General features: G+C 43.9%; 1 protein-coding gene across 2 annotated transcripts in view; it reads right to left on the bottom strand.

Moving 5' to 3' along the window:
• The window catches only part of scn2b (sodium channel, voltage-gated, type II, beta), a 19,724-nt gene extending 14,731 nt beyond the window's left edge, over positions 1-4,993 (bottom strand). The window contains exon 1 of one of the 2 annotated variants that reach the window (XR_004164331.2): positions 4,704-4,992. Coding sequence is in view for 1 of the 2 variants with exons in the window: in XM_012829693.3 (XP_012685147.2) it covers positions 4,704-4,785 (82 nt within the window). In the remaining variant the exon portion in view is untranslated. Of the gene's footprint in view, positions 1-4,703 lie in introns of both variants that reach the window. The other variant, XM_012829693.3, reaches the window with a different exon arrangement.
• Between the last annotated feature and the right edge of the window lie 7,691 nt (positions 4,994-12,684).

Genomic DNA, 12,684 nt, shown 5'->3' with positions numbered 1-12,684 from the left:
AAGAATCCAAGTTGAACAGGTCCACAGGCACAGACGCACCATCGCATTAACACATGTGCTGGCATCTGATGCTAGCGGCTAGCGCCCATGGGTTTCAGCCCTCCTGCCAACACACCAGCCTCCTACGCCTGCCAGGAAATAGAGAAGATAAGTGGGGAAGTGCAGGCCACCATTAAGGAGTCGATGCTTTATGCTATATTATAAATGCACAGACTGAGTGAGTCATCATCATTCAAGCCTCACAGGCCTCCATCCCTGACAGCACATGACTCCATTAAGGCTCACGTCCTGGATTGGCACCTTGACTAGCGCTTAACTTGCACTTCAGCAGTTACATTCCTGCACTTCTTTTTCCTTTCTAGGTTGTTTTTCTAATTCTTATGTAAAGTAGTATTTATTGTTACACCATGTTTTTTTATTGCTTTTAGCTTGACTGTTCTCTCCTTTGTACGTCGCTTTGGACAAAAGCGTCTGCTAAATGACTAAATGTAAATGTAAATGGATTGGCTCAATATCTCTAGGTCAAATCATGTGATCACGTGACCAATGAGGCAGTGAGAATAACACAACACACAGGGCTGTATGAAGTCCTGGCAATTGTCAAAAGAAGAACATTATAGCGCTACGGCCCCATCATCACCAGATCATTAGGGTTGGAAAAGACTCCATTCTCCAGGACACAGGGGAAAGATCAAATAGACGAGGAAGACAAAAGCGGAAATAGGTGGATGGCATCAAAGAATGGACTGGGGCCGACTTCACCACAACACGAGGCTAAGGGTAAGAGCCATCAGAGATGGAGATAGCTGTCCTGACGTGCGTCTGCTCTGCGTCTTCCCCTAAGGATCCAAAGGATTATGGGACACGTAGTGTTGTAGACAATACAAAACACCAATGGAATATATAATGGAATAATGCACCAACACCCTTTGGACCCCGGGCTACGCAGACATGCTGCCCACACACATGAGGAGCGCTGTTAGCATACAGGTACCGACGTACACATACATACACACACACACACACACACACACACACACACACACACATGCGCGCGACCACCCAACACCAGCAGCATTGCATATCGCTTTCAGAGCCGCATGTCTTTATTTAGACCTGAGGGGAACGGCCATCTCTGGTGCCATCTCTGGTGCCACAATACTGAGGCGTTCCCTGTGTTGCGGAATGGACCCGAGCTGGACAGAATCTGATTGGCTCTCCCCCTCAATCTGCCACACCATGGCGCTAGCCCTTAGCCTAGCCTCACCATGGCGCTAGCCCTTACCCTAGCCTCACCATGGCGCTAGCCCTAACCCAAGCCACAGTCCTGCAGCTCCCTCCCGGATTACTGCAGGATCTGATGACAACAGCATCTTATTGATGGATTGCGGCTGTATCTTTCTGATGTGCATGCAGCCTCACAAATCTCTCGTAGAGGGGGCTGGGGTCATGGGGTCATCCACGGCACTGCACCGCAGCAGGCCGCCTCTGCCCCCTGCTCATCTCTGGTCCTCGTGCTGTTCTGCTTCATGAGCTGAGGTGTATGGGGGGGGGGGGGGGGGGGGGGGGGCTGCAGTCTAGACTCACACTGAGACAGGAGGCGTACATAGCTTTACATATTTTGTCACAGGCTGTCTAAAAACACAGTGTCTATACAGAGAGTTCTAGGCAGAGGGAAAGCTTTGAAAATTTGAATTTGACACCACAAGGCTGTAGATGGAAGGGGAAGACTCCCTTGTTTCTGTATCCTAACGAACCCTACATGACATTTAGATTTGACCCAATTCTTAAAGATGCACATCGCTCTGTTCACTCTGCAGTTTTGGGGCACTCTGACTACCACTTGGTTCATCGTGTCCCAGCCTATGTTCAAAATCTGGAACTGTACAAAAAGCTGCTGGTGGATGGGGACATAAATCATTACATCCCAGTGTCTTAAAGCAGCCTTAATAATGTTTTGTTTTTCTTTTAATTGAAGAGGGAATTTGTAATATTTTTGGCCTTTGGAGGTTTGAAACTTGTGTTTTGATGTGAAATATATCATTAGAGGAGTGAAAGTTACATGTATAATACGGAAAAGGCATATGATCTTCTATCCTCCTCTCTCTTAATTCCTAGTAAATGTTTTCTTCCCTTCCTGGAAGTAGTAAAGCTTCGGGCCAGTTTCTGTCACACTGCTCTCTCTAGTGGTGCTGAGATGTAAGTGCAGCTTGAAAGGGAGATGATGCTGCTAAAATGCTTTTGCCTTGTGGGCCTGCATTAGTCATTCAGTGTGGATGCTTGACGCAGACTGCAGTACTAACAGAACAGAGCAGCGCCCCTAGGAACTGCTGCAGCTACTACAAATTAGGTTCAATGTTATGGCTCGGAATGAGGCAGTGTTTTCATTAAATATCACTATTTTAATGATGAAGTATATTTACAGTATGTGATGGATTAAATGTTTAATATTTCTTTCTTCAATTATTTGCGGTCTTTAACACTAGAATGTAAAATGAACTCAGCGTGGTCATTTTGATTTTGTGCTCTGTACACACACACACACACACACACACACACACACACACAGAGAGAGACCATGTGGTCTGAATCATAGTTGACAGATTGCAATCAGGGGTGAATGGTCCCTGCAGATGATATATATGGAATGAAAAACTGAATATATGGAACGAAATCTGACGTCATCAATGCACTGGCGCCATCTTGTGTATGATGTGTGATATTATTCCATTCCGATGCAGGTTGTATGTCACTATGAGTGAGTCAGCATGCAATTATGTAATCAGCAGTCGAAAGTAATGGCCAGTTAATTAACACCCTGGCTATAAGCTTTCGCATGTATGGGCCAATATACTACCGGTAACTGTAGGCTACTCACTACTGTTCTACCGACGAAGATGTTTATTCACCGCAGATGTCAGATTGCAGTGAACCTCACAGGCCAAGCAGTTTATGCTCATCAGACAAACGTTAATGCATGCATTCAACCTCACAGGAGACCCTCACAACAATCACTATTTAGAATATTTGCACATTCGCTCGAAAGGATTTAAGACAAAGGCGGTAACAATATAATCGAATGCCTGATAATTCCATTCCTTATTCTCAAATTTCATTCCATATATTCAGGCTTTCATTCCATATATTCAGTGTTCAGTCATGACATGTAAACATTTCCTAAACGGCATATATCTGTATTATGTATGTATGTATATAGAGAGATGGGTGTGTTTTTCTGTTTTGAATATGCAAACAGCCCACATCAGAATTGGCATTTTGCACTGGTTTGTCCTGTCATTTCATGACATTAGGCTGTGCCTGCTGACAAAGATACGTTTCGTTTCATCATTCATGGATTAAAGTTATCCGGCACTGTGACAGAATTCCGGCATGGGGCGTTACTTAAATTAAGATGAGTTTAGATGTAATTTGGACCTTTCAAGTTAACGTGAGGATTCACATTTAGAAACGATTAGAATTGGTGTTCTTGTCTTTGCAATATGCGCCACAACCGTCCCCCACCTACAGTTCGCAAGGCTATGTGTTTAGCTCTTATACCACAAACGTATCTCTAATATATTCCATTGGTGTTTTGTGCGCCAATATTTAGTTCATGTTGACAGTAGCCTAGGTAACAGTAGCCTAGGTATCAAATCACCTTCAGTCATCAACACAATCTACCATTAACCTGGACCACAGAAAGGCGCTCCCAGGCACTAAGGCTGATTACTTGATAGGCATTGGTGGGTGAACTGCAGCACTGTGAAAAACCCACCTTAGGACAAAGCTGCCAGCCTGTACCGGGTAGAAATTAATGACAGTGTGGATGGTACCCTTTGCAACAGCCTGAGGGGCAAAATACGTATGCATGGGCGTAATTTTGGTCCGAAAAGTGCTGGGGACATAGCTGGGGCTGGCACTACCTGTCACTGGCCTACTGCCTCTGCTATTTCTGACGACTGCCTCCGCTATTATGATGTGTACCCCGAACACACATGCACCGAATTTCAAAGATTATAAAGCACTTTGTTTAAGAATTTTGCTATTAATTTGCTAGGCAGATATATTTTCAGCTGTCAAAAGTTGTGTGGACGAAATTGATAAGGCGAAGAGCTTCCAAAGTAGATCCACTGGCTTTGCCTTTGCAGAAGGAACATGTACGCAACCTCGGCATCAGTGCTGTGAATGCACAGCTGGGGGAGAGTGGTCTCACACACATTGACGCTATGAATCAAACCGGCTCTTCCAAATGACCGCTATCGATGTCAAGGATTGCATATCTGTATAATTATATTTGTATCATACGATTGTTGATACAGTACAGGACATGCGTTATTGCCTTTTCTCAAAGAGGAATGTTACGCGCCTGATGCAGATGTGCTACTGGTGACGACTGGTTAGCGATTAGGCCACGTAATTCACGTGAAACCGGCAGTTGATCAAATAGCTTTGAGATGGCCTATCCATTTTTTCACCAGCTGTGTTTTTTTCCGTCAACCCTCACAACCTGTACGCAAATCTTGACACCCCCGCCCCAGTGAATGGTGGCACTCACCCACCTACCTATCCACCAGCCTCACCACACACACGCACACACACACAGACGGAGAAAGAAAAAAAACACCATGCTTTCTAAAACGAGCTCGAACGGGTCATTTAAAATGGTTCTTGTCACACACATAATTTGCCTCCTGTTTACTTACCCAAGACAAGCACCAGTCCTACATAGCCTAAGTTGACAGCTGATGTCCAGCATTTGTTTCGCGATTGCGATTTACAAGGCATTTTCCAACGAGACAGTTGTCACCGTGTGCTAAATATATGCTACAAAAAATGACCGGCTTTTCCCGATCGTATTCTTATAAATGTCTTAAAATATGTGTTATTTTCAATGCTGTGATATGGCTGGCAGTGTCTAGCCGTAAAAAGAGTTGATTGTATGGTTGTGGGAGCTCCCCAAAGCGGGCGGGGAGGAGCGTTTTCACTTCCTCTTTATTGTTTTTTGTCCCTCCCCACTTGCGCTCCTTCAAGAAAATCAGTTTGAAGAATGACTGTAATGTTGTGTTGTGAGTAATTACGAACTCATCAGTTTATAATTAACTATAAAATGCATTCATTTGTATAGATTAGATCAATGTGACATACAATGTTTTGGTATAAAAAGACCACATTATGATCAGTTTAGGCTATAAATTAACCTCTTGAGAGATCTATCTGGGTTTTGTGTGAACATGTTTATGCACACACTTGTCTGCATGCAACTGGTGTCCATCACATGCAACTTGTGTTTTCATAGAGGAGTACATGGTGTGATATGCAGGACTGGAAAAAAGAGGTAGCCGTTGCTGTTAAACAAAATAAAAAACATTAAACAGCAAGCATGCAGAAATAACTCTTTCTCCTTCCCAGTGTTCACCAGAAGCTGCCAGAAAGAAGGGGAGAAGACAGGCGGGAAAACACAGGAAAAGAAAAACAGATGTGGTTTGTTGTTGATAAAGTGGGGAGTAGAGGAGCAGGAGAGGAGGAGGAGATGAGGAGAGGAACTGGGTAGATGGAGATTGGATGAACATATTAGGAAGAAAATACTTAGGATCATAGAGAGCAACAAAGATGGATCGGGAGTTGGATCAGGCCTACTGTATTGCGCTGTTGATGTGAACTACAGGAATTGCCTGGGCACCGGAAAAAAATCACATTCAACCAGGGATCCATGAGGGAAAAAAAATAGAATTAGAGCCATCAAGTGAGCTTTGAACTCATTCTGGTTTTGCAAAGTACCCGTTCAAACAATTTAAGACTGCTATGCTCTGCTGGGTCACAGCGTTATACTGGAGTTCGCTTTGTCCTGCTGTTAGACTGTTTCATGTCTAGCAATAGGGTTTGGGTTCAAGCACTGAGACAGATCAGACATGATTGGATAAAAAAACAGACACGATGACACATGATGCATCCTTTTAGACTGATGGACTAACATGCTCAGACATGTTCAACAGGAACATCATTTTTCTTTTATATAACTTAACCAGGACACCTTTTATTGTGAAACCACTCGTTCTTTTTTTTTTGTCATTTAAGGACAAACAGTATGTAATGGTTTGAAGAGAATATTATAGAGTGATATTCTAGACTTAGCGAGGCTTTGCCATGAAATAATGATAAAGTCTTTACCAGTCTTTCAATGTTTTTGAGTTTTTGCCAAGGCAAACACATTACTGCTTGTGCACAATAAAAATGCCCAACATGTCTCAACAGGTCTCATCACCATTCCTTCAAATGAGAACCAGCCATTTGGGGAATTTCTAGACAACAAAGTGCCAAAGCTATTCAGTGCATTCGTTCATAAATGACCTCATCTGTTTGGGGTAGTGGAGAGGCCGGAGGTGAAGCAGCCATCTCCTCAATATATGATGCTGCTGTCTCTTCAGTCATGTCCTCAACAGGTGATGCTGCTGTCTCTTCCGTCATCTCCTCAACAGTAGATGCTGCTGTCTCCTCAGTCGTCTCCTCAACAGTAGATACTGCTGTCTCCTCAGTCGTCTCCTCAACAGAAGATGCTGCTGTCTCTTCAGTCATCCAGTCCGTGGGCAGGTCGCTCCTTTTGCGTGGGAACTGAACAGGAAGCTGTAGACCGTCCTGATTAAAGCGCTGCACATACAGAATGGGTAGAAAGACAGAGAGAGAGAGAGAGAGAGAGAGAGACAGAGAGAGAGAGAGAGAGAGAGATAACGACATACGTATTTGGGTGTATGAATTATCATTCTAGAGCCAAGGATCTTAAAAGAAAGCTGAAGATGTTCAAATGGAGGGTAAGTATATAGACACAGTGTTTCAGGTACTGTTACATAGACACAGTAACTTCAAAAGAAGGTCCATTACAACTCTAGTGAGATGAGTATAGAGGAGGGATACCACTGTCTTCCTGAGGGAGGTAGAGACGAAACATAATATTATCTAACCATAAGTCTGATCTGGCTTTAGACTGGTTATTATCAGATTTCCACCCCAAAAATGCGATTGCTCGACTGAGGCGCCTAGACACGTGAATCACTAGGAGACTGATTATCCAAGGGAAATTCCCTGACCTCAAAGCTCTTCACAAAACAAGTGAGATGGGGGACCTCTGGTCGGGCTCGTGTTGACCCAGCACTTGTGAGAGTCTGAAAGTAAAACCATAACTAACCCTAGTGTCGAGATCAGACAAAGGTAATTAAAAAATTATAATAATGAATAAATAAGATGGGTAATCATTGTGGGAAAAACTGTAGCGGTGGTGCGTCCAAATTAGAGAACATACACAAACTAGAAGGCGATGATAAGATCAATGGATTAAAAAAATGTGGATTAAAATGTGTGCAACATAGACACGTGGGAAGAGGAGTTTGGATTTGAAGAAAAATGGTATCGAGAAAATATGGGAAAAAAAGGAATAAATATTCTTTTTGATGAAGAAAACGAGCACCGCGAGAAAAGACCCCGCTCCCAAAAGCAGCGGGCCGAAAAAATAAAAAAAGATGAAGAGTACTTTGTTTGTGGGGAAACTGGACACTGGGTCCTAAACTGCCAACAGCAATATAAATAGGGAGAAAAAGACAAACAATTATGGCAAAACCTTGAAAGCTAAAGCTTAAAATCAAACAATCAAAAGAAGAGAGTAGTGAGGAGATTGTGGATATTGATTTTGAAAAGGTTTTTGCTTCAATAAATGCCCCGAATAGCGCATAGCTTACATTAATGGTATCTGGAAAACCAATAACATTTTTTGTGTGACTGTGGTGCCTGTAGAACAGTAAACAGAGCACAAGATATGCCCAGCACACTAAAGATGTCAGGAGAAAAAGTACTAGTCAGATCCGCCTCCGGACACCTGGAGGCAGAGCCAAACACAGAACCCATTACGTTTGAAGATTCTGAAACAGGACAGATAGATAAAAAGCAGGTCATTGTTTTAAAAATATGCACTGCAAACTTATTGAGGAGAGATGTGATGTGTGTGCTGGGTATTGGAGTTGTTCTAACAATACATGGGTTTGAGCTAAAAGCTGAGACCAGTAGCAAATTATTCTACTCGACTGGACCCTGTGGCACAGGCCGTGTTTGAATACAAGCAGTGGTAGCAGCATGCTTAGCGGTAAAAGCCTCCGCCCCTATTGATTTATACAGACCACTTACACTGAGAGTTCCCCATGCAGTGTCCGTATTGCTGTTACAACACAAACATCCTTATATGTCACCAGCTAGACACCTATCTTGTATGACTGTTCTGCTCTCACAGCCTCATAGCACTACCGAGCATCTCAATTTACGGACGCGATTACTCTATACATTGAAGGAATACTGACGTCCACATAGAGTAACTTTACTCATGTTCAATCCCTATCTGCTAGCTATTTATCTATTTTATGGAATAGAAATATATACCCGTCTGAGAGGAGTTTATTAAATGATGTGTCAATCAATGGATGTGGTCGAATTTCGTCAGTGTTAGACACCCTCTTTGTCCTCCCCGCCTCGCAAATGTAACAATATGCTTGCACATGTTGTCTTATGTGTGTATGTGTGGGCAGTGGGGATGGTTCACGGATTTTTATGGATTTCAATCACGGGCCCCACGGATTTCAGTCATTTTAATGTGACTGGTATGCAGGAGGGGAGGGTCTAAGGTTACCCGGGCAACTGCTCGTCTGCCCTCCTCGACTCAAGCTGCCCCTCCGAGAGAAAAAAAAAAGTTTTAAAATAGTATAACGGCTGCAGAATTTCATGTAGGCCTAGATAAAAAAATCGCCACCCAAAATATTTCATAAAGTAGCCTATGGGCAACGACAGTGGAAGTGAGTAGGGGGAGGCTAAAGTAGCTAGTTTGCGAAAGCCCCCTACTCTGTTTACTGTAGCTGTGGTGCTGCACGCGACCGGCACCTGAGAGCCTGCATTTTTGCCTCGAGAGATGTCTTGTGTGACTTAATCGATACGCAACTGCTTTGACGTAGTAAGAAAAGGTGAGTTTTAAGTTGTAGAAATGAATAACAAACGAACAATCATCATCAAGTTATATGAAATTAATTCAAATCTTCATAAATCCAGGCTCAGTTTGCCACGTTTAGCCTAAAGAATCAGGCAGCTAGCTTGCCTACCATACAACCAGCCCGTTATCACATGCAATTTTTTTGGTAGGAAAACTAAGCTACATATCTGCTGATGGTTAGTTTCTAACATTTCATTTTAACAAGAAGAATCAATGATGGAAGTAATGCAACACATGAATTATTTAATTCAAAATGATTAAATGACTAAGTGGTTAAGTGCTTTAAAACCACCTCCATCGTGCCAGTGCCAAAACACTCCACCGCAGTGAGCTCAAACGACTTCCGCCCAGTTGCACTCACTCCAACCATCATGAAGTGCTTCGAGAGGCTGGTCCTGGCTCGCCTCAAAACCTGCTTACCACCCACACTGGACCCCTTCCAATTCGCCTACCGCAAGAATAGGAGTATGGAAGATGCCATCTCCACGGCATTACACTCCGCCCTTTCTCACCTGGACAATAACAACAGCTATGTGAGCATATGTTCAGCTTTCAACACTGTCATCCCCTCCAAACTAATAACGAAACTCAGTCAACTGGGTATCAACACTTCCCTCTGTAACTGGATACTGGACTTCCTATCCAACAGACCCGAGTCTGTTAGGGTAGAGAACCACACCTCCTCAACCCTCATCCTGAACACCGGCGTGCCACAGGGCTGTGTGCTAAGTCGTCTCCTCTACTCCCTCTTCACCTACGACTGCACTCCTGTACATGGTTCTAATACCATTGTCAAGTTTGCAGACGATACAACGGTGATTGGCCTCATCAGCGACAATGATGAGTCGGCCTACAGAGAAGAGGTCCAGCACCTGGCGGTGTGGTGCGCTGACAACAACTTGACTCTCTACACCATGAAGACCAAAGAGCTAATTGTGGACTTCAGGAAGAAAGATGGCACACACACCCCCATCCACATCAATGGGACGGAGGTTGAGCGTGTTCCTGGGTGTCCACATCTCTGAGGACCTCTCTTGGACCCTCAACACCTCATCCCTAGTCAAGAAAGCACACCAGCGTCTCTTTTTCCTGAGGAGACTGAAGAAGGCACATCTATCTCCTCAGATTCTGGAGAATTTTCTACCGCTGTACCATCGAGAGCATCCTTACAAACTGCATCTCAGTATGGTATGGCAGCTGCTCTGTTGCCGACCGAAAAAGACTGCAGAGGGTGGTGAAAACTGCCCAACGCATCACAGGTTTCTCACTCCCCACCATTGAGGCTGTCCAGAGCAAGAGATGTCTGCGGAGGGCGTGCAGCATCGTCAAGGACAGCTCACATCCCAGCCACAGACTGTTTGCCCTCCTCCCCTCTGGGAGGCGCTACAGGGTCCTCCGTTCCCGGACCAGCAGGTTCAGGAACAGGTTCATCCCTGCGGCTGTCACCCTACTGAACTCCCCCCCACACACACCTCCCCCTGTGACTGTACTTCCCCCCTCCACCCTGGCCTGACTGCCACACACCCTCCTCCAGCCACTGAACATTTGCACTGTACTAATCTAATCTAATCTAAAGTGTAGAGTGCGGTAGAAGCTAGAATGTCTACGGAAAAGAGAACGATTCAGGAGAGAGAGAAGTAGCTAAAGGAGGCAGAAAAGGAGAGCACATCCGTGCAGAGTTGGTTACAAAGAAGCAAACCAGCTGGTGAGACAGAGACATTGCATTGTGATAAAGATGACAATGTGTAGGCTAATTCATTTATGTGAAACAGGGTCATATTTTCAGACTCATATTTTTAGAAAACTAATGGCAATTTATTATAATTACATTACATTTAAGATGACGAGCAACCACAAGCCTCCAGACCAGAGAAAAATGAGGACCAGGAGATACATATAGGTAGGCATAGGTGCTGATCACCAAATATGAGATGAAAGGACCATGCTAGAAAGTACAGGGATAAAGAGCCACATGCTAAATAATTGTAATCTTAAAAAAAGTATAGGCTATTTTAGAGGTCCTTTCAAAGATTGTGCCTGAATTGTATACAAAAATAACATACCACTGCTTCTAGTGGCCCTTATAAAAGTAATGATAATGCTAATAACAATAATATACAGTATATTTGGACAGATGATGAGCCAGTACATCAACTGCAGACAAAGAGCCACAGCCAGACCCAGATGAAAACAGAACAGACTTGGAAAACCGGGAAAGGATATTTGGACAGATGATGAGCCAGTACATCAACTGCAGACAAAGAGCCACAGCCAGACCCAGATGAAAACAGAACAGACTTGGAAAACCGGGAAAGGAGAGACGACACAGCAAGTCAGGACAGGATGTCAACAAGGGAAGATATTGAGATGGAGAGTCCATGAATACAGATTTGAGTACAATCAGGCCTTTATCAAATTTTCACATCCAGTCTGGCCTTGCTGTCCTATTGTGAAGTTCCCCAAAAATGCCGAAGGGCGCTCTTTTCAAGCCCACTGGTATGATGATGACCCCTGGCTGGAATGTTCTCCACAGAATGATGCCATGCTCAAATGAATTGCTGTATTTGAGTGCTATATTTATCACTATTAATAAAGACCCTGTTTTTCTCAGTTCTCCATACCGTCCATGTGATTCATTTTTTTTTGCAGGGGCGGGGGGGGGGGGGGGGGGGGGGGGGGGCAGAGCAATGGCCCTTCAAAATTCCTGTGCATGTCCCTGGCAATGTGTAATCATTATCAGGGCAAGGAAAATAAGTAACCCCAACTCGAGTGTGTAGTCTATTTTCGGAACAATGGGCTTTTTTCGGTATAACAGGCTTAGCTTTGGCTAACGTGCATAGCCACTTTACACAGACAGAGTATAAAAAAACCCTATTAGCTGGTTTATAATTTGCAAACAATAGAAATACTGCAAACTGCCTTAGCTGAACGAGTCTTAGCTGATTTACTTATAGTTTAGGACTTGTCTTCGCTTGCCATTGTCAAAGTTTAATGTTGCGCTCATCTTGCACTTATTTGTGTAGGTTCAGTGGCCTCAACCTGGCAAACTGCATGAGCTTCCTGTCTGGGGAGGAGGGGGAGACAATACTCTCCGATATTTTAATATTTGTAGTGCAGTGCCGATTTTAAACGCTTGGTGACCCGTCTACCTAAAGCTGAGGCCTTTAACATTAGCTTGTTATCATATCTAACAGCAAACTACGCCTATGCTTTTAGCTGGCTCATGTTAAAGCCACTTCTTCAGGCTATTGTGACATGAATTACTAAATTGCCTATTCCAGTACAGTACAAGCAAGTCTGTCGACCCTGTTTATGTTATGAAGGATACACTTTATTTGAGTGTTTACTGTTAATTTCAATCAACAAAAACAACAACTGCAAACAAACAGCCCCTTTGGTTTCCATTTTATTCCTTCTCCTAACTCTGGCCCGATGGAAACACTGCGATTGTGCCGATAACTGACATGACTGTGCGTTTCCTTGTTTTGCTCACCTACACTAACAGCCACACATTTCTCCCAGTTCCAGTTTCATCATCATCATCGCCTACTACCCCTTCTGGGGCTTAGGCCGCAAACAAGAGTTCTCCAAGCATCTCGGTCCTGAGCTAACATCTCAAGCTGTCCCCAAGTGTAGCCCATTTTCTTGGCGTCTGCCTCCCAGTC

The sequence above is a fragment of the Clupea harengus genome, chromosome 9, assembly GCF_900700415.2.
Source record: "Clupea harengus chromosome 9, Ch_v2.0.2, whole genome shotgun sequence".
Classification (NCBI taxonomy): domain Eukaryota; kingdom Metazoa; phylum Chordata; class Actinopteri; order Clupeiformes; family Clupeidae; genus Clupea; species Clupea harengus.
Note: the sequence above shows the minus strand (reverse complement) of the source record. Positions and strands in the feature narration are given on the sequence as shown.